General features: G+C 37.5%; 1 protein-coding gene across 5 annotated transcripts in view; it reads right to left on the bottom strand.

Moving 5' to 3' along the window:
- Positions 1-26951, bottom strand: part of OCA2 (OCA2 melanosomal transmembrane protein) — a 196448-nt gene that overhangs the window by 144726 nt on the left and 24771 nt on the right. For 3 of the 5 annotated variants that reach the window (XM_085582511.1, XM_085582499.1, XM_085582490.1), the window contains 5 exons: positions 22936-22988; positions 21727-22013; positions 4363-4461; positions 3562-3759; positions 112-169 (listed from right to left, as the gene is read on the bottom strand). In XM_085582511.1, the coding sequence (XP_085438637.1) occupies positions 112-169; positions 3562-3759; positions 4363-4461; positions 21727-21995 (624 nt within the window). In that variant the 5' untranslated portion in view covers positions 21996-22013; positions 22936-22988. The remainder of the gene's footprint in view (positions 1-111; positions 170-3561; positions 3760-4362; positions 4462-21726; positions 22014-22935; positions 22989-26951) is intronic. The other 2 variants (XM_085582503.1, XM_085582486.1) reach the window with 1 other exon arrangement.

Below are 26951 nucleotides of genomic sequence, written 5' to 3'. Positions count from 1 at the left end.
CCAGTTTTTGCCTTGAGACACTTTCTGTGTGCTAAGAGAAAATATTGTAGCCCATTTTGAACTAATTCTAAAGAAATGGGGGCCAGGGAAGACTACAAATTCAATACTTACAGAGCAGACAACTACGAAGATAAAGAGGCCTGAAATTTTCAGGAATTTTAGACAGCATCTGAAACGCAAGGAAGCAGGTATTTACTATCTGGCTAGTTTAAGAACAACCTTTTCTATTCTCTTAACAGCTCTGATATTTTAGAAATATCATGGTAAGCACTTACATCAGAGTACAGACACCACAAAGCAAGGTCAGCAGGGCCTTGGGAAGCCTTGGTGATTATCAGAGCTCCTGCACCAGCTCTGCTGCCAGATGGATCCCAATACACAGGAAGGAGGATTTGCCTCTTGGAAAATCCAAGGGAAGGCTGCAGAATAAGCTGGTGCTGGATCCTGAAACCACTTGTCCACAACTGCTGCTGGCCCCTGGCAGACCCAGATCCACCTAAGCTCATTCTTGTCTCTCCCAGAGAGGCAAAGGAGCATTGCTATCACAAGGAGGTGGCATGGTTGTGCTGAAAGTACAGCTCGTTGCATAGATAGTGTCATGAGTGACTTCCTTAAAACTGGGCTTATAGTACACACCCTGAAAAGTATTAGTAAAAACAGTTTAAAGACAAGAACAAGCTTTAAGAATCTTCTGGGTTTAACAGTATCTTTTAAAACCAAATATACTTCATGAGCGTAAATCTACTAACAAAACTAAATATCTTTTTCCATAGCATGTCTGTGCCCATTGAAGGAATGCCCTGTTCTGGAAATGAGATGCCACAAAATATTCTGGATTGTCCAAGCTTACTATTGAGTGGGTTAGGCAAGAATAACACTAAATTAAAATGTGGATGTTGAAAGTGCATGGTCTTGAGAAAGAAATTTTAAGATTTAGCATTTTAAATTACCATTTTTAAATCTCACTCAAAAGACAACGCAACTAAAAATTTTCTGACTGCCCATCAGTATGTTATCCTGATGCCTTAATTTCCAGAAGCCTTTATATTGATTTCACTGTTACATATTTTTATTTTGAAAGCATCAATATTCTTATTCTGTTTTTTTTTTTTTTCCTGAAGTAAACATTCAAACCTTGTTTTTCTGGCAGAATGGCAAATGCAGGGCTTGATTTAAACCTGATGACAAGCAAGAAGGAAAACATTTCAAGTTACCAGAATAATTAGTTGAAAGAGTGCAATAAAAAGCTGCATTGACAGATGCTACAGGACAAAATATTAAAGCAGAATAGTCTGAAGAGTGTTAGAAATAATTTTTAATCACAGTCCCTAAATCAATTCATTGACAAAAAACAACAGAAATTACTACAGACACATTTTTCAAAGATACTGTTTTCCAGAGTTTCCCCCCTCTCTAGAATTTTCTAAACAGCAGCTAATAAAAATATGTTGTCACAAACTGGTACAAAGGGGAATTTAACACAAGTGATAACAACTTTACCCAAACATTGCACAGCATGAACATCTAGAGAAGGAAGAGGAAGAGGAAAATGAAGCCAAGTAAGTGGTTTCTTCTAGAGATTCCAATTAGCCCTGCTCTGCTAAAAAGCAAGATGGCAGAGAGAGGAAGAAAGAAATACCAGCATGAAAAGAAAAGAATGATGACACAAGGCATTATCAGTACTTCATCACTGATAACATCTTTTGGTATTACATGATTTATGGAAAATACTTAGTGAGAGTTTACTCAAAGATCCTCTATTCTGCTGGTCAGTTCTGCTCATCTTTACATTACAGTTTCATTCTGGAATTTTGATAATTTATTATGTTATGAATTAATAAATTGAAATCCAGACTGGTTTAATTTCAATGTTCTTAATATTTTTTGTTTACACTTTCACAATTTATAATAATACTTAAAGTTATTATTAAAAAACCCTTGATTTTAAGACACAAGTGAAATAAAATATTAATTAAGCATTTATAAACTAATAACCACTTGTTTGTAAATAACAGAAACTCATCCAAATGACCTGGTAAAATGTAATAAAAACAAGGTTTTGGAAACTGTTTTAATAAATATAGAATTTAGGAGGGTCTTTTTCTCCTGTCTGTTTGTTTTCACAGCATTTTGTATTAGGGAAGCAGCATTTTTAACAGCTTACGTTTGAGTGATCAGCTTTTGACTCACCCGTGGTTTGCAATCTGTCTCTTCCTACAGTGCTAATCTGGCACAGTGATGTAAATACAAGCCCTGTGCCAAATCATGTTGATATATGCCTCCAGTACAATCCTATCTGACTTCAGTTGGAAATGCATGGAATGTAAATCTATGAAGAATTTCACCCCCTCTTCTAAGCCAAATGATTTTTGATCTGATCTGCATATGGTGTTGGGCAGTTTAGCATCATTTGTTATCTCAGCAGAGCTATGCTGATTTACAACAGCCAAGAAGCTGATCCCATATGTACAGCTTGCACTATAACAGTGAAAATATTTAAAGGGAAGTTCTGCCAGAAGAATTTGCTCCTCCCCAGATTATAAACCTATGCTGTACTGGAAACAATGGATTTCACACTCCCAACTGATACCTTTGTTCCATCAAATACCAGGGAAATCTACCGCAAATGTGAAGAAAAACACCTGCCAAACTTCTTTGCATGTGCTTACATTGCACTAATTGCAGTCATTGGAATTCTCCTGCTCCATTTGTTCAGCAGCCGAGTGGGAGAGCAGAAAACCATATGCACAATGAGAAGAAAACAAATGTGAAGTGATGAGCTAAGACAAGGCACAGATTGGGAAAAGATGCACTGACATTCCACTGGAAAGGTGTGGTAGATCAACAAGGAGATGTGGACCTGCAGGGCTGGGCTCCATGAAAACCCTGCAGAGCTATCTATGGACACCAAAACAAACTAGAAAAAGCACTGAAACTGTGGAAGGGGCAGAGGAAATTAGTATCCAAGATCAAATGTTTTGCTAGTTAAATCCCCAGCAAAAATATCCCAAGAAAATTTGAAGTTAAGTTCTTATCATATTGCTATCTTCTATTACATTAACAGGTTCCATTTCCTCCATGCGTAAATGATGTAAAAGACTACTTTGAGGTAAAGAGTGAAATATATTAATGTTGTCCAAGATGGAAAAATGTTCAGTTATATTTTGCTTTGTGTATATGTGAAAAGCTACTCTAATGACTATAAAAGAACTTTTATACACATATTTGAATTAAAGTGGAGCAACAAAAGGCTGGAGAGAAAAAATGCTGTGGAATCAACCACAGGGCTTTTAAAAATTATTTCAAAGAAATGTTAAAAGCAATATAGAAGGTATTTAATTATAAATTTAGAAAAGGTCCTATGATTGATTCTTCTTAGAAGAAGGGGCTATTGATCATTATGGACAGTCTGTAATCAGTTTCAAACTATCAATGGCAAGATACAGTCTAAATATGGAGTCCTATTTTATTAATTTACATAAAATCATTTTCTAGACATCTATGCATAAAAACAAATACATGCAGAAATTTTTTAAAAAATAATAGTATTTGAATTCAGACCTCATTTTTGACAAATTGAACTTCACATGAAGGTTGTCCAAGATTTCATATTTCTCAGAAGAAGCAGATCTGGGAAAACTTGTCATTTCACTTTCCAATTGAAACCTTTGCTCAAATTCTGCAGAGCTGTTGTCCCATGAATCATCATCTGTAGTAAAATCTGGATTATGAAGAGCCATACACTGCAACCTGTCACACCTTTTCAGTAAACATAATAAAACAAAACAGTGTTTTATTTCAACAGGTAGTAGATGCAATTGACCTTGCAGAACCTTACGTTCACTTTGAGAGATTTTTATGGAAAATTTCATAGGAAGAGATTTATTCAGTACAGACCAAGCTCCCCTTGGTGACACAGCTGGGTAGACTGGGGAGCAAGAGCAAAGACCCCATGACATTTAGGTGCACCTGAGAGTACCAGTTATGTGATACACCAGGCAAATGTATTTCAGGATTTGGTGTGTAAGCTCCATCATCAGGGCCTTCCCTATATTTCTGCTTACAGTGTCTTTCAGTGCACTTTATGTAACAGCACAAGGAGGCAATGAGAGCACAGAACCTGCAGCTGTCTATGCTTAGGGCTCTCTAATTGCCCTGACCTCACACCTTACATCCTTCCCTTCCCTTTTTCAGCCCCTTCTCTGCTACCAAGGTCCTCCAGAGTAATTCCCTGTTTACAGCCCCTGCTATTCACTTTATTTCCCAGCAGGTTTGGCATTAGGATATGAGAAAGAACCACATGCAATTAAGTAGAAGAGAACTTAGGAAAAAAATATTTTGAGAAAAATGAAAGTAGCTTACCCATTTTCCTCTGAGGAAACTTTCAGTAGTGGTGTCTTCTCTGTAAAAACAGTGGTTTTTGACCTCGAGCTGAATAATTTTGAAAAATTGAAGTGATATCTTTGGATGGAGGGAAAAAAAACAGAATAGTAAGTCTGCAGCAAAAATATTCACTACAGATCTACAAAATATTTTGCTACAAGTCCATCTAATTTGTTTAATATTCTTTAAGAATGGTGTTGACCTAAATTAGGGTTTTCATTCATTAAGTTTGAACTAGTCATGGTACTTACTTCCTTATACTCACAGGGAACTCATTCATATAAGATTACACTAGCATACTACATAAAATATGAGATAATAGAACTTATTTCCCATAAATGTTATTTGAGATATAGATCACCATCTACAAATCCACTAATCTCTACAACAACCTTGGTACTCTTGGTACTAGGGAAGAAAATCTGAATATAAGTTCTTCATCTCTGCAGCGCCATCCCTTCCAAATAGTTTTTGTCAAGCCTTGGTCTTGCTGTTGCAGATAATTAAACAGTGTAAGCTACTTCTTGCCATATTGCAGCTTAGCATTGTGAAGGAGCTTTTTTGCTAAAGTATAAATCCCCAAACTTTAGAAGCAGCTAAAGACAATCAACCACAATCACAGAGGTCTGGCTTTGGGGCAGACTTCTGGCAGAGACTAAATAATTGAGCCATTCTAGAACATCTTCCCATGACCAGACTCTTTCAGAGACATTTCCTATCAAAATCAACATTATTCAGGTACACTCAGATTCATTCCATTCAAAATTATAGCCTTCCACCACCAGAAAGTCTTGAAGAAATACGCTAGACATACAGTCAAAATGCAGATCCCAATACACCCAGAGAAAACCCACTTAGAGGGAATCCAAAATGTCTTTCACTATTGCTGGAGGGGAAAGAAATTATAAAATCATAAACTTCTAAATAAATACACAACAGTGACTGGTTATTTATTCAGTCTTTTAAATATAAGGACAGTTCAAAAAGAAGGATTTTCATATTTGACTTTATAGCACAATGGAAGACAGTGAAGTTTCTTGCAATTTGTAGAGCTTTGACTTTGTAAAATTAAAACCTCCAGATACCGCTTTGGCCTGTTTGTTCAGTAATGTTTTCAGTCAGAAGATGTGCTAGGTGCAGAGAAATTGGATATGGTTATTTCAGCCTTGAATGGCCACAACGCTCATTCAAATTATGCTGTAAGTCACATATTTTCAGTCTCAGCTGAAGAAATAGAGAGTGATTTCAATTACCCAGTACCTCATGTCAAATGTTGGGCGGATTGCAACTCAGGTGCTACACTGCACTGACACTTCATCTGTGGAGAGATGATTGCATAGTCTGTAGCTATCAAAGTGCTTCCCTTTTTATGCAAGAGAATATCATTCTCACAGAAGCAAGTCTAAGTGTCTAACACACAGTCTAACTGTTATTTTGAAACAAGTATTCTTCTGATGTCATCATGGCTTTCAATGTAAAAAGCTACCTAGAGCTTTTATAAAATGGAACCCATAGGGATAGCAGGAACATTATCAGGATTTTAGATGTGTGCTCACCATGCACAGCTGATAAAATCTGACTAATCCCAACATTGCTGATAAAATCCCAACATCCCACTATACACAAATCCAAATGGGGCAATTTTTATAACAATTCTGATGGTGGACCTTGAATGTGTGAGTTCAGAAATTTGACTCATGAAAAGACCATTTACTGTGTCTATTTTTAAACACAACAATGTCACTTGTTCCACAGGAAAAAAAAGGCTTCAAATGATGCATAATATATGCTGTTCTGATTTTACCTCACCTTGTGCACGCTATTAACCTTTCTGCACTTCCTTTTGTTCTTTTCCTCCTGGGATGTATCAAATCTGAGTCTAGTAACCAGACACTTTCTATAAAAACTTCCATTTTCTTCTAATTGTTAGGGGTTGACACCAACATTCCTTTATGTTACACAGGCATATGTATATCCACTGACAACCCACATCTCAGCAGCTCTTCACCACTACTGTGAATAACCAGTTTGCAAAAAGTGCTCAAGGGCAAAGCAACCACAGGAATGGCAACAAGGAGTATAAAGGTCAGGTGGAAGGTGGTTTAAGTGACAGAACCTGAGCTGAAGAATCCAGAATGCTAATTAAACAATCACCTTCATTTAGATATCACCTTCACTTTCTTCTTACACTTTGTTATCCCCACTTGCTGGCATAGGTCCTGTCACTTTTAAACGGAACTATGGAGTTGAACAGATGGCCAAGAATGACAAAAACAGTAAAAAAGGAAAAGGTCTTCAGATGAAGTAAAAACAATTAGTACATGACAACAACAATTTGCAGAGAATAAAAACACATGGACAAGAATAAGCAGCAGGAAACAGCCAGGCTTGACAAAACAAAAATAATTAGAGAAAAAGTAGAAAAGCCTCCACTTCCCCATGATGTGATTACTCTAATTAGAGAATGAGAGTAATATAAACAATAAAGCTAATTAGGGCATAAAGGAATCTTGAAGGCTGAATGCTGTAGAAAGAAAAGTTGTGAAAACATCATTTAAAAAATTGCATGGATTATAAAAATGAAACTCATCCTTGAACAGAGAGCCTAGCACAAATCCCTCTGTGCCCCTCATACTTCTGCAGAGATGTTGGAAGTGCAATTTGATCATCCACTTAATCCAAACATAAAAGATCATCTGCAACCAAAACCTAGGAAGGCCTGAAGACCCCCTGCTGATAGAGGAAGAAGTCTGCAGTGCTCAAAAACCATTTTAGCATAATTCTTAGTGCTCCTCAACCCTGCAAGTAGCTGGTAATTGGGACACTGTGTAAATAGGAAACAAATCAAAATGTAACACATTTCAAAAACTGGGGTCAGGTTGCACTTGAATGTTTTTCTTGAACAAATAGCTAGAAACTTTGGTTATATCCATATGCTAGAATGGAGTATAATCCAACTCTACTGAGCAATTCAGCAACATTTCCAAGAGGCTAATCACCAGGTCAGCTCATTAACAATAGTCAATTGTGAGTTAATTGGTTAAGGCCTCACAAGGCCTCTTTGCAGGTTGAAAAGGCCAATCTAGATTTGCAGGCAAGGATCTGGTAAATTGGACACCACTTGTGTTCATGGTTCTTCTCTCACAGCTCGAACTCAAAAATCATTAGTATTTTCTACATCAAATATTAGAATCATAGAATAGTTGGTCAAATTGACCCTCTGGAGAGGTACAGCAAGAGCGAGAGATGAAAGGAAGAGATGTGGAAGACTGCAGTTGCTCCCACTCTGACTAATGTTCTCAGACATTAATCAGAGTTGGTGGCTGACGAGGTCTGCTTCCCATTACCTGCAGATGATACCTTCCTGCTGCCAAGGCCTAGACCTGCACTCTGACCACCTTTTCAGGCATTTCCTAATGGTGTTTACACCTGAATTTTTAAACAAAAGAAAAAGGAAGTCTTTGTGGTGTGTCATGATGTTCAGCCATAAGCAACATTTCAATCCCAAATGCACTACAGCAAAGGACACCAAAATAAATAAACATCCTTCAAGAACCTGACAAAGTAAAAGATCACGCTCATTCCATTTAGGCTGCAAACACTTAAAATAATCACTAGTTCTGACTGGAACCTATTATTTATCCCTGTATTGAAAAGATTAATCATGGTACACAATGTATTGCTTTCATTCCTTATAATAAAAAGGATACATTTAAATATCAGCTAATATAATATTTCATCTCCCATGTGTTATGCCGTGCACACAACTATCAGTTGGGGAGCTATTTCTGTGAAAACAGAAAGCAATAATTCTCACTTCTATGGGAAAAATCTGGTCAGAATTGAAAGAGAGGTGAACATGGAAGCATATATATTATGTAGGAACATCAAAAGTTTTTACCATAACTTATTAAAAATTTCATTATATAAAAAATTAAAAGCAGAATTTCTTCAGGGGAAAAATAGCTAGGATGCTTCCCTGAATTAGTAACCTAATTCTCAACTAGTAACTAAAACTGTTATAAGCATGAGTTGCCTCTTAGAAGCTCAAGAATACTACTGAGCCAAGAGTTTATGACAAATACAAAAACTAAGTGAAGTTTTCTAGAAGTCCAGAATAAAAATATGAGAGATAATTAATCATAAAGGAGACTAGTCACAACAGCATGAATTTAATTTATCATTACTACATTCTTTTAGAATAAAGTCTAATTTCAGAAACTTCAGCTTCCCTAAATAGAAAACGTTTATACAAATCATATGTACTGAACTAATTACTCTTACCATAACTGTAAAAACAAAACAAAAACAAAACAAAACAAAAAACACAAAGAAAGACCATTTTTGACTGCACTTAAAACACATTCTTCCACCAACTTGGTATTTGTGAGCTTCTGATAAAGTCCACATTTTAGGGAGCAGTTATGTGGTACAAACTGTGCTGACCAACATCAGAGCATTCAGCTCTTAAACCTTTACCTTTACTGTGCACTAAGCAGCTGTATGCATACATCTGACAATTTTGCCATATGCGTGTGCCCACACAGAGCCACAACCCTCCACGATGATTTCTCCTCAGCGGTAGCACGCCATGGGGAAATTGTTATGACTACCCATCAAAAATCAAGTGTGGCATCTGATACACTCAGAGTCAAGAGAAGGATCCAAAACTCCAGAATGCATATCTCTAAACAGTTTCCAGATATTTTCTAATGACTTTATGTAGCTTCAAAATCAGCAAATAACCTCCTGACTCTTTAAACACATGCACCATTAAAATGTCAGAAAAAATAAGCAATGAAAGCATTATTTAATAGACTCATTTTCTATTAAACAGGACTGTACAGGGTCCTGCAGAGGCATCCCCAGAGAGTGATACTGAAGGGCTGGCACTGCCTAATAGCATGGCACTGTGAGAGGTATAGCCAACTGGCAGATCTCATTTTGAAAGACATTGAAGTGCTGGAGTGTGCCCAAACAGTAAATAAGGTGGTGAAGGGTCTGGAGCAGCTGAGAGAACTGAAGTTCTTTAATCTGGAGAATAGGAGAAGGAAAGGTCAGGGAAGACCTTATCTCTCCTTGCCTGAAGGGAGGTTGTGAGGTGGGCATTGGTCTCTTCTCCCAGAAAACAAGTGACAGGGCATGATGGAATAGCCTCAAGTTGTTTTAGGGATGGTTCAGATTAGCTGTTTGGAAATATATTTTTTCACAGAAAGGGCTGTCAAGCATTGGAACTGACTGTTCAGAGTAGTGCTGAGTTATGAGCAGGTAACCAGCAGGTAACTCAGATATTTAAAAGATGTGAAGATGTGGCACTTAGGGCCAGGGTTTAGTGGTGGTATATTTGGTAGTGCTGGGAAAGCTGTTGGACTTGATAATATTAAAGGTCTTTTTTTCAGCGTAAATTATTCTATTATTCCAAACTGAGAAACATATGCCATGCCAAGACCCCAGGCAATTAAAGAACATGCTTAAGAAATGTGTAGAGAATGGGTGCTGAGCTCATCCTAGATGGAAATTGTTCCTTAGATAGGACACACACAATATGCTTGCTTCATTCATTTCTGCTGGATTTGGAAAATGAGCATGTTCTGCAAAGGCAATTTTAAGTTCAAAAATAGCCTGGAAAATAGAGTGCTTCATGTGACTGTTGTTTTAAAATCATATCAGGCTTTGTAGGGTTATTGTGCTTCTCTGAAAAAAAATGGGTATCTCTACAATTTGGTAATTTGTTTACCTCAAGAGTCTTTGCCTGCTTCTGTCAGTGAAGGTCTCCATCAATAAGACATTGCAGGGGTAGTAAACAGACCAGGACCTCACTCTAGTAGGTGAAGATAAAAGAAAGGACTTAACCATTAAGCTGCCATGAAACATTTCTGATTCTCCCTCAGAGGGACTGTTCTCCACAGATTTTCTTCTCCCATGTTAGGGTATCATGAGGTCCATCAGCCTTGTGGGAGGGAGCCAGGTGCAGGGACTGGCCATGAGTCTGGCAGGGCAATGATCTTCCCAACCAGAGCCTGTCCCACAGCACCCAGTGAGGTAGCAGGGACAGGGTGGAGTGGGGACACCGGTCAACTCTGATTTCATGAGCATCTAGCAGGACAGGACCACAGTGATACAGCAGGTCCAAAAACCTACCATTAGAAGGAGTAAGAAGTTGGACTGAAGAGCACATCTGCTGTTTCCTCCTCTAAATTTTCTGCTTCAGCAAAGGAAATTGGAAAGCTAAGGAGACCACATGGAAAACTGCAGACAGTCTGAAGGAGAAAATAAATTTCAGGAGCAGAGGCTGCCAGAAGAGTTTAGCTGTTAGCAACTGCCAGGAAGCTGCAAATTTGAAAGAGGCATCAGGAGCTAGTATAAGTAGTGGTCCAAATTCCAAACCCCGTTTCCCTATGGATTACACTGACAACCTGTTAAGATGTATTATCCGCAAATGCTGCAGGGTATAGTGAAAAATAAGTCTTTAATAGGGAAGCAATTTATCAAGAATACTTAAAGCATGACTGTATTTGTGACACTTTAGTATATTCTGCAGGTATGGCTTTTAAATGCCAGCATTTTTCCTTGACATTCACAATGGGATTTTAGCTTAACCAGCTCTGCTGCTAACTGAACTTATGACAAATAAAGGAGGATCACACCTTTTTTCTAGTCCATAAGGGAATTTGAAAATTCTAAAACCTTGAAAAAGTGATCATTACTTAATTCTTTAACTTTCTATCTGACCAGACTTTCTTAAAGATGCAATATGGGGCACTTGGATGATGGAAATATGAACAGAAGAGTAGGTCTGAGATACAACTAGATGATGCAACCATATCTAGAGAAGGTTATTTGTTAAGCACTGAAGTGATAGACTTTTTTCACTGAATAATATACAAGCCTTATACAAATAATGTCTACATTACAGTGTAATAAAAAGTACTTTTTTATGTACTTTTTATTCGCACTTAGATCAAATTTCGTTTTCATACAGAAGAATTTTCATCCAAAAAGTTATTCAATATTAAGTATACAAAAAAATCTATCAACAAGTTCTTCCAGACACAACTTCCTTATAACCTCCTAACAAGTAACTTCCAAAATGAAGTAATTCCACATAACTGGTCATTTGCATTCCACCTTGAGTTATATCAGAGCCAAAAACTTTTAAAACATTGAAAATCCCAGAGGAACAAACTTAAAAACCCAAACAGAATAAAATGTCACCTCATAACAATAACATATTTTATCTTATATTTGGGTGAAATTCAGGGAAATCTTTCAAGAGTAAATGCAGTTTTATCTCAAAAAGAAGGTGCTCTTCTCTGCAATATTCCTTCATTTAGATCACTGTTACATATTAACATACACCATTTACAAGCCTCAGGAAATTCATTCCTTAGCCTTGGGTTCTGGTTTGTTACCAGACATCTTTTCCTGCATTAATAGGCCTTAGAGATCTAGACCCTCAAGGCTACAATGTCAGAGAAGGAGCTTCTAATCTGTATTAACAAGAAGCTTTGAAATACATATTTTTGATTTGTTGCTGACCAAAGGGAGACAAATTTAAAACACAAGATCAGAGTCCATAAAAACATTTAACTGAAATTCTCAAAGTAAAAAGAAGGGGGGAGGTAAAGAAAAATGACCACCAAATAAATCAACCCAAACACCAAGGATTATAAGTAACACATTCCAAAGAAATTCTGAGAATTTGATTTTCTCATGCAGAGTATCATGCAAATTATATTTGGCAAGTCCCCCCTAAAGTGGGCTAACAGACCACAAAAAAAAAAAAAAAAAAGTTATTTCAGCTTCCCTTCCTCCTGATTTAAACTTTAATCCTTCTCCAGGTAAGAACATGCTGCTGTGCACTGAAAAACCAAAAACCAGAATCACATCTCTCAGGATTCAGAAGGAAATTCCTCTTCCTACACAGCAGATGGCTTTGTTCCAGCAGTATAATTTAACAGTACATCATATTTCTTAATACAGTTTTTCCCTCCCTGTCACAGAGATGCCAGACTCTTTCCTTTTAGACAGCACATTCACTTCTACCCAGAATAGAATAACTTTTGTTGCTCCATAGTTTCAAAGAGGCAACTTCCTTCCATGTTGTTCCTGAAATGGCATATTCTTCATAATATTTGTTATTTATGTTTTTCAAATTAGCACCATCCCAAAGTTAAATAAATCCTGAATACTGATCATCAAAAGCATAGATAAAACAATAACTCTTCACTCTTCCAGTCACACAGAAATGAGGTTACATAAATAAAACTTCCTTATGTGCTCCCAAAGGAAAAAGAAAACAGAAAAGGGAAAGTGTCAGGACCCCTGACTTAGAAAGAAAATTCTTCATCAAGGGATTATCTCTAGAAAAGGGGCAAGCCCATGCTGACATGGCTGCCCTATGCTAGCAGCTTCTATACCAGCAGCGCAACACAGATAAAAATAGAATAAATTTTAGAGAAGTTCTGATTCCTCAAGCAGATACAATGCCTGAATAATCTATTATTTTTCAATTAAAAACATTTGTTATAATTCTTAGAAGAATGAACTGAAACCACTATATAAATGTTTTAAAAGTGGTTCTTGTCATTTGCCATGTGTTGATCCAGTTATGCATCTATTTGATTATCAATTCAAATGGATTAAAGAGGTTTTGTTTTCTTGAACCAACAGTGCCTCCATATAAGAAAAGCTTAAAATGTAAGAAAAAGTGCTGACAAATACAATTCTTGCATATATATTTTCAACTCCAGAAATCATTGTCAACAGTCACTACATCAACAGGTCTTGTTTTAATGCCATCTGCACAGGCACTTTGCAAAAAGAAAATACCCATAGAGTGGGACATAGCAGGAAGACTGAAGGATATACTGGCAAAATGGAAATGCAAAGGAGCCAAGTAAGTGGATACCCTTGGCAGCAGAGTAAAAAAAAAAAATAACAAAACAAAACAATAAACAGCAAACAAACAGAAAAAGACACTAAAGTGCCCATTAATCAGACACCATTATTAAAAGTTAATGTGGAAGTAGGCCTTCTGCACCTCAGGAAACAACAGAAAACAATGGTTGTTCCTTCATATAAGAATAACAGTTTAGAGAGAAAATACTATAGGTTCATTTGAGTCATGGCATTTAGAAGTAGATTATAATTGAAAAGAAATATAATTGAAAAGACAAATATAAAATGTTTATGAGAAGTAAAGGTCCACAGCAGTTAGTCACAAAGAAAAAAATCACTTTGTACTATTTTAAGATTATGGAATATGAAAATTAATTAGAACAGTGGAAGAACTGAAGCTACAGGAATTATTTCCTCCAGTAGCATTAGGAAAACACATGGACTGAAGAGAAAAAAATAACATGACACATGGCAGAGCTAAAAGCAGATTTTAACCTAAGACAAACTTAAGAAAAAAGCACATGGACAAATTTTAAAAAGGGCATTGTTTAGAGAGGATGGACTCCATCAACATTTTTTATTTGTCACAAGGTACAATTACAGTCTCAGCTCTGAAGTATTATTCCAGTTTATCTATTAATTTATTTTGGTCAACAATCAAATGCTGTAACCACAATATGTTCCTACTTACAATTTTATTGTTAATGAAGACCCTCATTCCTGAAGCGATACAGATGCAGCACAGGTGGGATCCATATGATTAATTTTGCATCCAAGTAAATAAATTCCATTACAAAGAAAGAAGCCAGTGTCAATACTTAATATAGATTATCTCAAGTTATTACATGCATGACCTGAATCTTCTCAGATTCATACAGAGTTTAGGAAGCATGAAGACCCAGAATTCTCTGTTCTCCAACCTATCTACTTGAGTCTTAAACATTTTCGAAGTGGCATATCAAGGAAATTAATTGATCAGTCCAACTCCAAACTGCAAATAGATTGGTACATTTGTTAACTGCTTTTGATGTAGATTTCTTGCGCATTCTGCCTCACAAACATCAGATTTCCAGCTGAAGGAAAGCAGAATAGGTCTAACAACAACAGTGTAGCTCTATCAACTTTTGTCAACAGAAAAATAGATTCAAAACTGTGAGTAGTACAATGTCCGTACATACAAATCCTTATGGAAATCTATCATTCTCTTCTGCCAAGAACAGTCTGTCTTCTAACAAAATAGGCAAGTTGGAATATTTCTGGCTATGTAATCCTCTTCAGTAATTGCATTCAGCTAGGAGCAGGTTTGTAAGGAATGCTTTTTGTCATTTTATTTAAGGCTAGAAACAATAGTTTTCCAAAGAATTATGTTCAAAGTTTTTACTTTGAAACATCTCTACTTCTTACAGTACTGATTTGGCTAAATTTTGGCTACATACTACAGTATGCCAAGCAGCTGTGACCCAAAAATAATGTCTAAAATGAACAAATTCCATTGCACCACTTTTTAGAACATTTTTTTTTCATTGGCCTGTACTAGAAAGCACTAGGAGGCCCAACATACAGAGCAAACTGGAAAAGAAGACTTATGCTACCAATGGATGCAACAAAACCCCACATATTTATATAATCTTAAAACATTTCCCTTCTCTTTTTGCTTATATGATTAAAGATATATCATAAAAAGCACACGGGTATTCCTTGTTACCCTCATTCTGGGTTTATTCTTTCTTTTGGCAGAAAGATCCACTAAATTCAGGTTCATCCTTTTCATTGTATAAGGTTTACATGCTGAACCAGCTGTCAATAGACTCCTAAAGAGGATTGCAGGTCACATGTCATTGACATGGTTTAGGAAATAGAGTTGTTCCTATCACATCTAGGAAGATTAGAAACAAAAGAGTATTTTTTATTTTCTTAGCTGCAGAGAGAATGAATTGTATCAGACCACAAGAGTGGGAGGAAAAGTCACTGCAAAATATTTACTCTACGCTACTCAGGACTAGACTTCTTACAGTAAATTCCTCAAAAGCATAGTGTTTCCTGCTCAAATATCAAGTGCAAGGCCTGCCAGACATATGAGTTCAATGTAACTGCCAGGGTGGCCATCTGAGGGAGATGTTTTCATACTTCGCTTCAGAGAGCTCCATTTCAGGCAAGGGAGTCCTTACAGAAAATCTGCTCAAGGATACCAGGGAGTGAATGGCAGATGGACTGTTTACTGTTCTTACTGACTAGCACAGAAAAGACAGTAGCTCTGAAAGTGTGAATGAAGACTTCAGCCTTTCACAGCTGCTTCTGAATTAGGCTAATTCACACAGTACTGATTCAAAAACTTCTTCTCCACTTTTTAAAACTGAGTGGCAGTAACTGCCAATCTGTTTTATATTTCACCAAAAGAAATAATATAAAAACATGCAAATAAAAAAAAAAAAAAAAAAAAAAAGAAAAAAACAAACACAAGTGCATTACTTTTGAACCTCCCCAGTTCTGACAGCCCTGGCTCCAGTTTACAGTGCTGTCCTTGATGTAGCTCCGACCTGCTGTGGACAGAACTCTGTGTGGTCTCTGACTGCTGCTGGTCCATTAGCGCAATTATTGCAGCTTGTCCCTGCAGCCCCATTAGCCCCTATCAAGTAGAGAATTGCTTGCTTTGTCACTGTCTGTAACCATTTTGGTGACTCATTTATCAGCTTTTGCTCTATTTCAGATAGTAAATCACTTGAGCTCCTTATGTACAGCAGGTTTTTTAAAAAGCCATATGATTTGCCAGACTACAGACTGTGACCTTTTTTTTTTTTTTTACGTCACTGGCTAATATCTCCCATCTATATTAATCTATTTTTCCATCAACTACATTAAATTTAACATGAACCTCAGTTCTTTACTATATGACCAACGCTATCTGGAAATTTTTGCTGCAGCTGAGGAATGACTTCCAGTGCTTTTAACGCAAAAGGACAAAACACTGATGCCAGTTAATTCTAAAGAGAGAATGCCCTCCTGCTCAATGGTGACTGGCCCTTCGCAACACATTTCTTTTCGAAGTCTGACTAACTTGCTGGCTTTACCCTTCAATGTAAAAAAAAATCCAGTCCCATGTACATGGCCGGCATCTTTCCACAACTGGCCTAAGAGTCTCAATGAGACAAACCCCTTATTACCATATTATTAACTATTAGGAAAAGTGCATCTGCTTGCAAAATTCAGCAGCTCTGTGGAATGTCCCAGGCACTCAAATGAAACATTTGACTTTTGTAGCTTAGTACACTGCAAATTCTTCTCTGAGTGCTGAGCTCAATATTTAGCCTGACAATCAGGAAAGTTTGAAGCAGTTAATTAGTAGCGCCTAATTCTTTCAACAGAGCACTCAGAAACAAAAATTAATAATGATGGGTTCTTGTTTACAAAATGTTCTGTCAGAGCAAAAAGCATTTGAGTGGCTACATGGGAGCACTGTGATTTTAGTCTGTCAATGGCAGAATAGAAATTGTAGTATATGACCAATCTGAGATAATATGAATAATTATAAGAAATGAGCACTGAGATGATGAATAATACAAAACAACAAAAAAATTAAACAACTTTGAACACAGAGAAACTTAGTGAATCCTCTTTCTGTAGGTTTCATTAACAGCAGAAACTATGTCAAAATCAGTCTTTTGCTGAACACATCTCTTTTGCTCAAATGAAGTCAAACACTCTAAGTTACATCATACAACTACATTTAAGTCTTCCTTCTGTTACCATAGCAAGACATCTTTTTCCCAGGAAATGCAGAACAGCAAATTAGAATAGGGCATCAAAACCCCATGATAACTTATTTATTTGCCTATTGTGCATAATGTGATCTTTCTGTTTTACTTCCTACCATTTAATCCAAAGTTTTGCTAGAGATGCTTATTGCTTCTTTTGAGCTTTTCAGGCTTTGAATGGCATTTTACGATATAATAGAGGCAACAGCAGGAAGCTTTAATTTAAGCTAAGAGAGTCTCAACAGTTCCATGCCCATACATAGTTTGCTCATGATAAGCTGTGTTGCAGCCACATGCCTCCATGTAAGCCATAAATGTTTGAGAGGGTCTATTTAAAACCAAATTTACCAAACAAAATCATTTAGCAAAGTCAGACTTTACAAATCCTTCCATATTATTTGTTTACTGCAGTGTCATAGCATTTAAAGATCCACAAGAGGAATCAAAATGCAGAAACATTTACTATGGATAAGAAATGAGAAGGAAGCCAGAAGCGTCATCTTTCAGACAGCAAGCAAGATAACCATCACTTGAGAATGATGAAGGTGGCAGTTTGTTATAAAGTCATACATCTGTCCTGGATTCTTCTCTAATGTTTGTGTGATTGACATTAAAATCGGAGTAGTTCCTACACAAATAAGCAATTATGATGTGAAAATTATGCTTTCTCTGTTTGACTGTTAAACAGATGATCCCATTTTGTTCTAGTCGCCAAAGATCAAAACTAGCCTTAGGCTGCACAAAAAAAAGTGATTTTATTGTTTTCAAGGGTTTTTTTTTTTTTCCCTTAGTCTTTTCCCCGTCTTTTAAATTGTCACGTAAGTTAAAGAAGCTTTTAAATTGTCACATAAATTTTACTTATTTAGACAGCAAGCATGTCTTCTTGACATCTAATTCTAAATCTCATAAACATCTTTTAAAAGTAGCAATACATCAACATAATTAAAAATCAAAATTGAGATTTATAATCCCTTATGGCTAAAGGCATAACTTCACTCTCATATTGACTTTTCACTATACAGTACCATCTCCTCTTTCAGTTTCTCCTCCTAACAGGAAATAAAATTACAATCTTCCTGCTGTTTTGCTACAAACCAAGAATTCAATAGACACTTTTAACTCACTGACCTTCTCACTGCAAACCAATCTCCCTGCTGATCCTGGGACCAGAGATTCAGGAAGAGGTGGATTTGGTTGATTGTTTTTACTTTTTATTACATAAGTGAAACTGAGGGTCAGGAGAAATGCTGAAAGAAATAGTTTTGCTTGTTTAAACACATTTTCAAGCAGACTAAAAAAAAAATTGAGGGTTTATTTTTGTTTGCTTTGTTTGTTTGTTATCCTATAGATGGATTTTCTTAATGACTCACAAAGAATAAAATCTTTTAAGGACTATTATATTAAATGCTATTAAATCTTAATGCTCCAAGGCAAATTTCATCCAAATATAACTTCAGTGGAGTAATGCAAAGTAATTACTTACATGGAATTAAGAATTACTATTCACCTTGTTTCTATAGATTACCTTTAATGCTCATGAACTCCTAAGACAAAAATAGCTGACTTCACCCCCTTCCTGTGAATCACAAAGGAGGATTTCAGATTTGGTTCTTATAAAAACATGCTGTTAAGTTCTTCCCATGCAAATAGCACTGATAATGATGAGACCAAAGGGCCTTTTTGAGGGCAACATTCTGTGTGTACAGAGACGTGATGGAAGGGAGTAGCCTGTGTCTTTAGAGATGTCAGTGCTGACCTGAAGAGTGTTGCCCATGCTGCCACAAAGCAGTGCAGAATCTTCCTGCAAGGTAAAGAGCTCATGAAGATGGTTTGGACCGAGGTCCATTGACTGTAAAAGTCACTTGCGTGTAGCTGTAATGTAAAGGATCCAGATCAAGCCTTTGTTTAAAGTCTGAGGAATCTGAGAGAAATGAAAAATCAAAATGCAGACTTCATTGCTATGTTTTGGTACTTCAAAAGCTGCATTTCTGATAGTCCAAAGTACACCGTAGTTCAGTGTAAACATATGCCTAGGCCAGGTGCACTCCAACTGAACAGAATGTCACTGGAGCTCATTCGTGGTCCACTTCAGAGAGGCATGCCTACATTGCCTGCAGGAAGCAGGATTTAAGCAACTATGCTGTTCACAAAAAGGCAGACAGGCTTATTTCAAGGGGAAGGACACTTTGAAAATACAGGATCATTGGCGTGACCATGGTGGATGGTCCAGATCTCCTCACACAAGGCCAAAAGAACCTAAGGCAATGCAGTAAAACCTGAAGTTAGAAGGTACCACTCTTCAACATGGAAAGTAAATAAGAGGCATTCTGACAGGCAAGCAGCCCAACAGGTACACTGACCACAAAATACCTGGAAGTCTGTGCTGCAATCAAATGGAAATGCTCAGTCCAAAATAGAGTGGACATCTCTTTCCCAGGGTAAATGGCCCTACTTAACACAAGAACACTTCCTTAAAGGTAATTTTAGAGAGCTAGATAAACCCCCTGTTCCATTAAATAGATAATTCGGAAAGTCTTGTCTCAATATACATTTGAAAAATTTAGAGAACCTGGGAATCTTATCCTGAAAGATAATTCAGCAATTTAAGTTAAGTAGATGCATTAAAACAAACCATACAGATGTGCCAATTTAGTGAACCACTAGTGAACCACTTTATGGAAAAATGAAAAAAAAATGGTTTTCTCTTTTTTTAACCATCAGTAGTTTTATTTGCAAGCAAAAGAACAATTTACATTGAAAGCTAATTCTCATTCTAATGAAACTAATCAAAGAACTACTGACTCTGCAAAAGTTTATCCATGTTTTTATCCACATTCTGTTGGATAGTCCAAATAATTTAAGGGTAATTGCTCATATAGAGTGGTCATACATGTCACAAGTATTTTAACTTCATCTGATGTATATTGGTTAAAATACATGCTAAGGAGAGACTGATAAGTTAAATCTTCATGCCAAAAAAAAAAAAAAAAGTCTTGGAAAAGAAAGAGGTAAAGATCAACAAGAAGAAATTTTGAAAGATCCTTTCCTGAACCCTAATATACTGCAATAGAAGATTAGATATACATTTTTCTGAAAGGGAGCATGGCTATGGCTATGATTATGACTATGACTATAGCTATGGCTATTTAATTGTACCTCTATTCCTAAATCACACACAGTGACTCCAGTTTACTCAACACTAACAGTGTTAGCAAAAGACCTAGAGTTACTCCCTGTGCTCACAGGAAGGTGAGCTCCCCCATGACCTAGTGTTTTTCATCTCTGGCACCTGAGACCAGAGATGACTGCAGTCTGGTTCAGAGGTTCACAGAAGTTGTGTATCGCTCGTACACAAATTCATATCATTCACTAAAAAATAATAGGAAGAAATTAAACCAGAACAGTGAAAGCTGGTCTATAAGAATACAAATGTGGATTTTGTTCAAGAATAGTAAACAAACAAAAAAAAATTGGAAAGTATTGCTATAATGTTTTCCAATTTTAGCTCTGACAGAAACATTTTTAGACGCACATTAAAAAACTGACTGGATTGGCTGTAGATTTCTATGTCATATTTATGATGTGTGTAAGTAAGAGGCACAACAAAACTCATCCAGCTAGCCTGCCTCTCCTTTGCTCAGGTCAGGGAATTTACCAAAATGTCCCAAACTTCTTTTCTTCCCAAGATAAGCACATTTCCTTCCAACTGAGATGCAGGGGCATGGGACAGATTTGAGTCCTGCTCATCAAATCAGAGATGTCATCAGCACACCCAGAATTGTGGGGAGCCCCAGCACTGCACCTCCCACATTACATAATTTTCCTGATTTATAGCCACAAAACAAAGTTCTCCAGCATCGGGTTCAGATATTTTGCTGGCATTCTGCTTCACAACTGTACAAAAGCTGACTCTGCCAGTGCAGCACTTCAAGGCCTGTGCTCTGCAGGAGTTTGGATTAGGTGCAGCACTTCTCTCTCACTTTAGATCCTATCAAGCCACCTCTAAAGATGCTCAAAACTGCCCTAAGAAGTTGACAGTCCACCTGGCTGCCTTTCACTCAGTGTGGTTGCTGCTGGTTCAAAGCTTTCAAAATCCACCTGAAATATTTTGAGGTCTATAAATTATTTCTAAGTGCTTACAAATAGAATTGCTGATATTGTATTTGTCACAACAGGAAAGATTAACATCCCTGCCCAGAAACCTGCACCTTTCCTGGTGTGGGAGAGGATGCATGAAGAGTACACACTCTTTGTCCACTTGATGTGTGGTGTGTCAGCTGTCAGTCATGCTATAGTGTGCCATTTTAGTGTTTGCAGCCTCAGCTGTAGTAGTTCTCTCCATATCTTTATGATGCATTTTTCTGAAAATATATATAGGGTGGCATGTGAACACTACTTTATCTCTGTGTATTTTCTGACAGCAAGTAGAGAAGAAAAGCCAATTGTCTGATCTTAGAAACACAGCAAAATTGGCCCATGGTGGCTATTAACACTGAGATTAATTTAGAAATCTGGTAATCCATAACCCCTCCATGGCAATTGCAACTGCCTTGATGTTCTATTAAGGCTTTGCTTCTTTGTGTCAGTGGGAGAACTATTGACTTAATGAACATATGTATCTGTCCTGCAAGGAAATAAAAATTGATTTTTATTTGCAGAAAAAAAACATTCTGTTTGTTTCTATTCTTACCTTCCCTGCATGGGCACAGGAGTGAAATCCTTCCCAAGAGCAATGCAGCCATCCTCCCCTATTGCTGATTTTTCACACAGAGTCTGTGGCTCTCCAAGGCTCGCTACCATGCCATGATACTCTTTTAATAACTGCAGCTCGTTGCAACTTCTGGTCATTGGTTTGGCTGCCACATTTGCAGATAAAATGTTTTGATGTGATGATGTCTGATTCAGCTCCATCTCTTCTTGTCTAGAAACTGTACTGTAATATTTATTATCCAAGTGCATCTGTTCCTGGGGGGTGTTCTAAAAAAAGTGAAAACAAATATACTAGAATTAAATTGATTGGACTCAATGTTTAATTCAGTACAAGCATGTTAAAAATGCCAATCAGATTTCTTTGAATGCATTTTTGGGTATTTTCCTTGTTAATTTATTTACACCAGATACAATTCCAATATTTTAAACATCTTTGCAAGTTCAAAATTAGCCACTAGCACTGAATTAGATAAATAGATGGGTCATCTATTTCATCCATGTCTACCATTATTTTCTCTCACAAATCTCCCAGTGACTTGCACTGACTTACCCCATAAAATAAGCTAAAATCATCTCTGTATTAGTGGCACAAGAGTCACTGCTGCAGAACATCTTCCCAGCTTACAAGAGCACTGCTTCACCACCACCACACAAGTCTCCAGCAGCTGTGGTGACAGCAGTCTCATGGAATCCATTGCTCTCCACCAGCCCTTGTGCTCCCTCAGAAAGCCTTGTCCTGCTGCAGATCCACCATGGATGATGGACCCTCATTAAGCACAGCAGGTACATAAGTTTTATGAAGACAGTGTGCCATTCTAGCAGTTGCCAGAGGCATTTATGAAATATGAATCCAACCTTGATGAAAATGAGGTTTTATGATATGATTATTAATGGTGATTATAACAAAAAATAGTGAATAACAGTTGAAATGCTTTTATGTTCTCATCATTAAAATTCAAACTTAAAAGTTATAAAAACCACTTCAGAATCCCACAAAGTGCACAACTCAGACATGACGACTGAATTAAAGATCAGCCTGTCTTAAACACATGCTGTGGAATTTAATCATGGGAATATTTCAGCATAAAGTGCCATAGCCACTGCAGAGGACAGCAAGACCTCAGGAAACAGGCCTGTCAGCCTCCAATGTCCTTGAGGTGGGGGAGCACAGCCTTGTCAGAGCACATACCTGCTCCTCCCTGCAGAGATCTCAGCACAGGACACTTAGGTACTCCTGCAGGGCTGTGGGGCAAAAATAGCACAATAATAGGTTCTGCTTCAGTCCCAGTGGGAGAAATCACTTCAAACAGAAATTACAAACAGCTAATTATGATTTCGTGCAGATTTGAGCACTCATGGCCTTACAGATTAGACAGGAATGGAAGTTACTGAAAAGAAAAAAGACTGCACATACAAGCCACCACAAATATAGGTCTTGACTCCAGGTAAAGGTAGCCTTGCTAACCAAATCTAAATCAGACATTCCCCAGGTGGCATACCCTTCCTCAGTTCTGTACTTCTATTTCTTTCTATTCTCAATGCCTTTAGTTCTCATCTCCTAATATTTTTCACCTGTCCTTATAAGCAGACAAACTTGACTCCTCCCATTGCACAGTAGCTGGAGTACCATGTCCAGTCCTGGTCCCTGCAATTCAAAAACAATGCACAGACTAGACAAGTCCAAAGGAGGGCCACAAAGATGATTAAAGAGCTAGAGAATCTGCCCAATGAGAAAAGACTATAGGATTTAAGTATTTCCTCCCTCAGGAAGAGAAGCTCAAGGGGGACCTCATTGTAGTTTCAGTCGTTAAAAGGTGAATACAAAGAAGCCACACAAAGAAAAAAAGAGGCAATTGGTATGAGTTGCATGAGAGTAGGTTTCATCTCAATACAGGAAATAAATTTTTTGCAGTAAGAATAACAGCAACAACATCCCCAGGGCTAGAGGTCTCATCACTGCAGATTTTGAAGGCCCACTAAATCTCATTGAGGCTCCCACAAAAGGTTGGACCAGATGGTCTTTCAAGGTCTTCCAATATGAGTTGCTCTATGAGTCTACAGTTAACAGCCTGAAAAAGATCAACATAAATAAGCCTTTTCTTAATTGTGCTTTATTGGTTTTCTTGGAAGGGAGAAAAATGAAAGGGAAGGTAAACAACTGAAAGAAACAAGGTATCATCTACTGCTTTCACAGGGCTTCCATATTTAGACATGGCTAGCATAGACACTAAAGACACTTCAATTTTCAATGGATTATACCTCTCCTCTAGATATTTCCATGAAGGGATGCCTGGTGTAGAGAGCACAAACCTTGGTGAAGTAAAACCAAACACGCTGTCAGTGAACTGGTCCAGGGCTTCTCCATGGCCTGAAAATCACAGAGCTTTTCTGATCAAAAACAAAATCCTGAGTGAAAGTCCTGGAAAGCCAGATTTGCCACTCCTGCATGGAATCTAAAGCTGGGAGATGTTGGGAGGGCAAATACACACCACAGAGAGGCCACCACTGCCTCACCAAGACTTTATTGTCACTTCTGGCAGCCTGCTGCCCTACCAGGCAGCACGTTTGCCTGTTTTAAAATTCCAAACTGTCTTCCTTCTAAAAAATAACTTTGAAATGCAAGTACTTCCAATTCCAAATAGAGGAGATAATTGCTTTTGTCTTCAATCTCACTTTACATATTTATATACTGGTTTTATTAAGATACAAATCATAATAGAGCTATCTGCCTATTTATTCAATTTTTCATAACATTTGGTTTGTCTGAGTTCCTATTGTGAAAATACACAGATTTTGAAATTATGTCATGCTGTAGAAATGCTAAACCTACAGCAACTCAAGCTATACTAGTTTTTAAAAGACAAAAATCTGAACACAACGTCTGAAATTGGCCCTTTCTCACCCTCTAAGTGGGGTTTTCTATCTTCATGTGAACAGGGATCAAATCAGACAGGCTCTTGTATGTACAAAGCCTTAGCTTGAAAGACATTTATTTTCAGAATTCATGTCAATAAAACAATAAAAGAATGTCAAGGATGAGAAGCTTGAGAGAAAATCTGATGTCTGGTTAAAAACCGATTAACTGCTTTATTGTGCATTCACATAAGCTTTGCAAAAACAAACAAAAAACAAACAAACAAACAAAAAAAAAAACCACCCACAATGTAACACAGCATTTTGCCACAAGAGGCAGGCTTGATTGTGAATGCCTATGTGGCTAAAACATTGCTAAGGCAACTATCTCCATGGTATCTAAGCTTCTAAGACATCAGTGCATCCAAGAAATTCTCGACTGATCATATTTCCCTGTAGTTATACTTTTATTTCTTCTTCTTTTCTCTTACCTTGCAATGCCTCCAACAGCAATGACCCATAGGTGAGATGCTATCATGTGAAGGTAATGAGAGATTTTAGCCAATAAAAGTCTATTTTGGGTACATTCTGGAGCTATGCACCAGCAAGTGTTTTTTAGTCACAACTAGAAATTGGTGCAGCAACCACCCATCCTGTGTTTGGCTAATACAGTGATAATAAATAAATTAAATAGGGAGCTAATATAGTATTTAAACCACATTTGTCACCCCTTTTCATCCCTTTAATCCAAGCAGCTGAACATCTAAAAGTGCTAGTGGAGAAGTAATTTTTTAGGTGCAAATAATGTCAACAGGTTATGTTAATTAATTTAAGTGTCTTGGTGCATTTAAAAATCAAAATTGTAATCTTAGGGTCCACAAGGCTATAACATATCACATCTGTTCAAGGTAATGCCCAGAAATAATGCTTCCTGTCTTGCTTATGCTATTATTTATCAAAGTCTTTTTCCACCAAGACTGGAAAAAAATATTTCCTTTGCACTGTCATCTTCCCATTATCAGGCAGAAACTGAAATTCTAAAAAATTACTAGCTGAGGAAGGATGTATATATTCTATATATACATTCCTCTCCAGACATGCATCTCCCGACAGCTTCCCCATGAGTCAGACAGCTGATGTTGTCCCTCCTGTGGCAAAGACACCTGCAAGTGTTCACAGCAGCATGGAGGAGTGGTTACTCCCAGCTGAGGCCCAGAGAAACAGAGCAAGGCTTCAGTACTGCAGCTCAGAAATCCTCCCACAGGTTTATCCTCACATGGCTATTGATACACATTACCCTGGCCCTGCCATCCTGGGAACAAGGAGATGAAAACTCAGCTGAAAACCTACCCCTAGAGTTACAATCTAGAATCACACACAAGCACATGCTCCTGCAATGCCATTGCCAAAACATTTATTTATGTTTATTTATTTTGAGTAAAGGTACTGCAGTATCTGATGTTGTCATGTGCAAACAAGAACTCTTGGTATTTAATTAGTGTTTTTTGTCTCATAAATTTGAAGGGTTTCTAGCTGTTGGAAGGCAGGAAGGTTGTTTTGGATACAATCCCCTTGACATCTAGGATTTCACTGTGTTGTAGCACTGCTGTTTTCCACAAAACCCTGCCCATCCTAAATATATGATCCCCATTATCTCATAGAGTGACATTAGAGATTGCAGAGAAAAAAGCTGGGCAGAGCAGACCTCTTGCATGACTGGGAAGATGACAGAGCATGGTGTACAGAGTGGGTCTTCAGAACAGCCCAAAGCAGATCATCACTACTGACTCGTCCATGGGTTGGGATTGTCTCTTTTTGCCATCCACCAGTGGCGAGAGGAGTGGTGGGGTAAACCTTTCTCGTTATGCACCAAACATACAAATAAGACTCCATTAAGTTCCTGTCTGAAATTCCTGTCTAAGACTCCCCATTTTATTCCCCCTGAATTCTTGGCCCAGGGCTGCAGGGAGGGCTATTTTGCAGATGGAAGAAGGGTGATGGGCTATAAGAATCTTCATCTCTATCAGTCTGCCCAATAGGAAATGGTTTCAAACTTCCATCAAGAGGGCTGTTCCCAGGTGGTGGCTGGACTAGAGAGCCCTGAGTAGGGAAAGGAGTTTGTAAATTGGGATGAGGGTTGGAATAAGTGGGTCTGCACCAGAGGGGTGGTGAGGGAAGCTGAGGGCTTCAACAAAGTGCATGGGCAGAGTTCAGGGGCTAATTGTACAGACATGATTCAAACAGCTTAAGAGGAGAGACAATTTGCAAGAAGAAAAAACAAACAAACAAACAAACACACACCAGAAAAAAAAAAAAAGGAAAACAAAGAAAAAAAAAAAAGAAAAGAAAAGA

This window comes from Lonchura striata, chromosome 1 (genome assembly GCF_050655825.1).
Source record: "Lonchura striata isolate lonStrDom1 chromosome 1, ASM5065582v1, whole genome shotgun sequence".
NCBI classification, from domain to species: Eukaryota; Metazoa; Chordata; class Aves; order Passeriformes; family Estrildidae; genus Lonchura; species Lonchura striata.
The sequence above is the reverse complement of the archived record's forward strand: the minus strand, read 5'-3'. Positions and strand labels throughout refer to the sequence as shown.